At 49.0% G+C, this 3,901-nt stretch overlaps 1 protein-coding gene across 1 annotated transcript; it reads left to right on the top strand.

The window, feature by feature from the left end:
• Nucleotides 1-220: 220 nt before the first annotated feature.
• Nucleotides 221-1,170, top strand: LOC112454640 (the record flags this gene model as incomplete). Its single annotated transcript, XM_025016134.1, has 1 exon — nt 221-1,170. A coding segment is annotated over one exon (950 nt), but the record flags the coding sequence as incomplete, so codon positions are not given.
• Between the last annotated feature and the right edge of the window lie 2,731 nt (nt 1,171-3,901).

The raw sequence follows: 3,901 nt of genomic DNA, 5'->3' as shown, positions 1-3,901 counted from the left end.
CTGCATGAGGCTCATCAGTCGAGCTCATTAGCGAAGCCAACCACCAGTTCAACTGCGACAGCTCAATAGGAAAATGGTGCAATCGTTGCTCACTTCTCTTTGGACCGCTCACCACACTCAACATTACTCGCTACGGCCCTGGCTCAGATCAGCTCATCAATTAATACTCAGCGGGTACGGCTTCTCATCGATTCAGGTTCAGAACTTACATTTGTTTCAGAATCTCTCGCTTGTCAGCTCAACATTACTCGTCATTATTCCGTCAGTCTCATTACTGGAATTGATGACGGAAAGGCGACGCAAACTCGAGGAGTTGCATTGCTTAAGCTCCGCTCACTTCACTCAAGATCAGACGTCATTATTCAAGCTCACATTCTGCAGACGTTAACGAACATCCTGCCATCCTTCAACGCTGCACCACAGGAATGGCCGCATCTCACCAAGTTGACCTTGGCTGATCCATATTTTCTGACACCACGGCCAGTGGATATCATCATTGGAGCTGAATCATATGGGCAGATCGTCAAGCCCAACATCATCAAACGAAATACATTGATGCCAATTGCGCAGCTCTCAATTTTCGGATGGCTCGTTCTCGGACCTGTCGACACATCATCGTCGGCATCTGCTGCAGTGCATCATGCATCGATTCAGGAGAGGGAAGATGCTCTCGACGAGTTATTGTCGAGATTTTGGACACAGGAAGAAGTGCCTGCGAGCACCAATCTTGATCTTACTCCTGACGAGCAAAGATGTGAAGAACATTTCAAGAGTACTGTTTCACGGAAGTACTGTTCAACAGGTCGATACACAGTTCGACTTACACTGAAATCATCACTTGATACTCTTGGCGATTCGTATCTCACTGCGCATCGATGTTTGAAAAGTTTACAAACAAGACTCTCACGAGATGACAACTATCGACGTCTGTATCATCAGTTTATGACAGAATATCGAGAGCTCAATCACATGAAGAAGGCTTCACCCGTTTCCAGTCAGCACACACAATATTATTTGCCACATCACGGAGTGCTCAGACCAGACAGTGCAACCACAACATTACGTGTGGTATTTGATGGCTCGAGTGCATCTACCAGGAGCCAAGCTGCATTTCGACATCACCGATGTTTTGCTCTGGATTCGACAAGTTCGACCCTTAGTTGCCACTGACATCACCAAAGGGTATAGGCAGATCAACGTGCATGAAGATGACTGAAATTTACAACGGACTCGCTGGATAGATGAACAACTCAATGAAGTGCCATATCATCTAACAACGGTCGATATGTTGATGACAATTTTGGAGGCGCCGACACCGTTCAGCAGGTAGTAGAATTCAATACTGCTCAACGGACTTATGCATGGCGGGCGGCTTTCCATTAGCAAGGTGGCACGCGACTCATCAAGACGTACTCATGCGGTTCAAGCAGAAAAGGACCAGGGCTCACAAATTACATTTGACGATTGCGTAACCGAAAGACTCGGATTACGATGGCTTCCTCAAGAAGATTCATTCACATTCTCAACAAGGATCTCGTCGCACACCGATCATTTCACCAAACACCTCGCTTGGTCTGAAGTGGCTTAGATACTCAATCCACTGGGCTTTGCATCACCAGTGGTGATCAAGGCAAAGATGCTTTTGCAGGAGCTTTGGCTACATGAAGCTCCAATGGGATGAACCACTGCTATCCCAGCTTTCATCACGGTGGCTCATTATCAGAAAAAAACTCACAAGCTTGCAAGCTCTCAATACCTCGGTGGTACAACCAAGGTAGCACCTCTCAAACCACATGGAGCACCTCGTCAGTGGAATTTCACGGCTTTTCTGATACTTCTCAACTGGCAATGGCTGCAGTCGTATTTATCACCGTCCACGGCTCTAATGGCGCCATGATTTCATTGGTGCGCTCCAAAAACAAGGTAGCACCACTCAAACGGCTCACCATCCCGAGACTTGAACTCACTGCAGCACTGCTGCTCTCAAGACTCATGCCATACGTTCAAGCCACCATGAAGTTGAACGTTACAGCAACTCACCTGTGGACGGACTCTGTTGTGACACTCACGTGGATCAAATCTCATGCATCGCGCTGGAAGGATTTTGTGAGAAATCGAGCTCAAATTCAAGAGCTCACTGCGAACGCACATTGGAAATACGTACCAGGTACGTGCAACCCAGCCGACTGCGCATCACGAGGATTAAGTACTGCTCAACTCCAAAGCCACTCATTATGGTGGACGGGACCACCGTGGATACTCACCCCTGAAGCATGGCCATCACAACCCGCGCTTTCGGACGAGTTGAGCGCGCATGAGGCTCGTCCTGGCATTGCGCTACATGCGGCCGCATCTCAACCGAACTATCACTGGGACCTGATATATAGGTACTCAACTCTCAAATAAATTATTGAAAATAACAGCTCTTTGTTTCAGATTCATATCGCTTCTGAGAAAGCACCGATGCAAGCCACTGGACTTGCATTCAGCTTTGGAAGAGGCCAGATTATTCTGGATTAAGGTTACTCAAGCGGCATACTTCACGCACGAGATCAAGATGCTCACGGCCAACTCGAGACTACCAACTGCTCACGCATTCAGTCGATTGACTGCGTATATAGACGCTCAAGGGATCATCCGAGTTGGCGGCCGCCTCAACCAATCAGCACTAGCTCAAGACAACAAACATCAGGCGATTTTGCCTCGCCACTCACGGTTCTCAACCCTGATCATTGCACACGCCCATCTGCGTACTTTGCATGGAGGAACACAGCTGACATTGGCTCATGTCAGGCAAAAATACTGGATCATCGGCGGACGGGCTTCGGTGAAGTCTCATATTTTACGGTGTGTCGTGTGTGCTCGGCAGAGGGGGATCCGTGCTCATCAACTGATGGGCCAACTACCTCTCTCTCGGGTTACGCCGTCACGTCCATTTACTCATACAGGAGTCGACTATGCCGGACCGCTCACCATCAAGACATGGAAAGGACGAGGTGCGAAAACCTATAAGAGATGGATCTGTGTGTTCGTCTGCTTCTCCACCTCCGCAATTCACCTCGAAGTAGTCAGTGACTACTCATCAGAAGGATTCATAGCAGCCTTCCGAAGATTCTCAGCCAGAAGGGGAATTGCTCAGACCATGTATTCGGACTGCGGGACAACATTCATTGGAGCAGACGCCGCGCTTAAGAAAATGTTCATCCAGAGTTCCCAAGAACATCAACGAATCGCTCAAATTCTACAACGTTATTGCACCAAATGAGAGTTCAACCCACCAGGCGCTCCACACATGGGGGGCAAGTGGGAGGCGGTGGTGAAATCCGTGAAGTTTCATCTGAGACGGACTATCGGGGAGACTCTACTCACGACGGAAAAACTCACAACGTTGCTTACGCAAATCAAGGCCATTCTCAACTCGCGGCCGTTAGAACCGTTGAGTGACGACCCTGAAGACGTCTCAGCGCTCACACCAGGTCATTTCCTCATTGGAGGTCTAATCACTACCATACCCGAGCCAATTTAAGTGGCATCATCCTAACAACAACATCAAGGTGGGTTCCATCGTGCTGCTCACCGACGAACGCTCTCCACCGTGCAAATGGCCACTCGCCAGAGTAACAGCTTTGCACCCCGGCAAGGATAGACTCACCAGGGTGGTTACCCTCAAGACGGCCACCATGACACTCACTCGGCCAAGTGCCAAGCTTGCCATATTACCCATTTCAACCTGATGAAGGATCAAGAGTAAGGAATCATCAACAAGGTTGCTGATGGCGGGCGGAATGTTCGAGATTTCGTTAACGCTGCGCCGTCAGATCAGATGGCAGCATCGATCGGGTAACGACGCTAAATGAAGTGCCCACCGCAGTGATTACAGCTGCCGAGATACTGCATTAAC

The sequence above is a fragment of the Temnothorax curvispinosus genome, unplaced genomic scaffold (assembly GCF_003070985.1).
Source record: "Temnothorax curvispinosus isolate PA1 unplaced genomic scaffold, ASM307098v1 QBEX01005199.1, whole genome shotgun sequence".
Taxonomy (NCBI): domain Eukaryota; kingdom Metazoa; phylum Arthropoda; class Insecta; order Hymenoptera; family Formicidae; genus Temnothorax; species Temnothorax curvispinosus.
The sequence above is the reverse complement of the archived record's forward strand: the minus strand, read 5'-3'. Positions and strand labels throughout refer to the sequence as shown.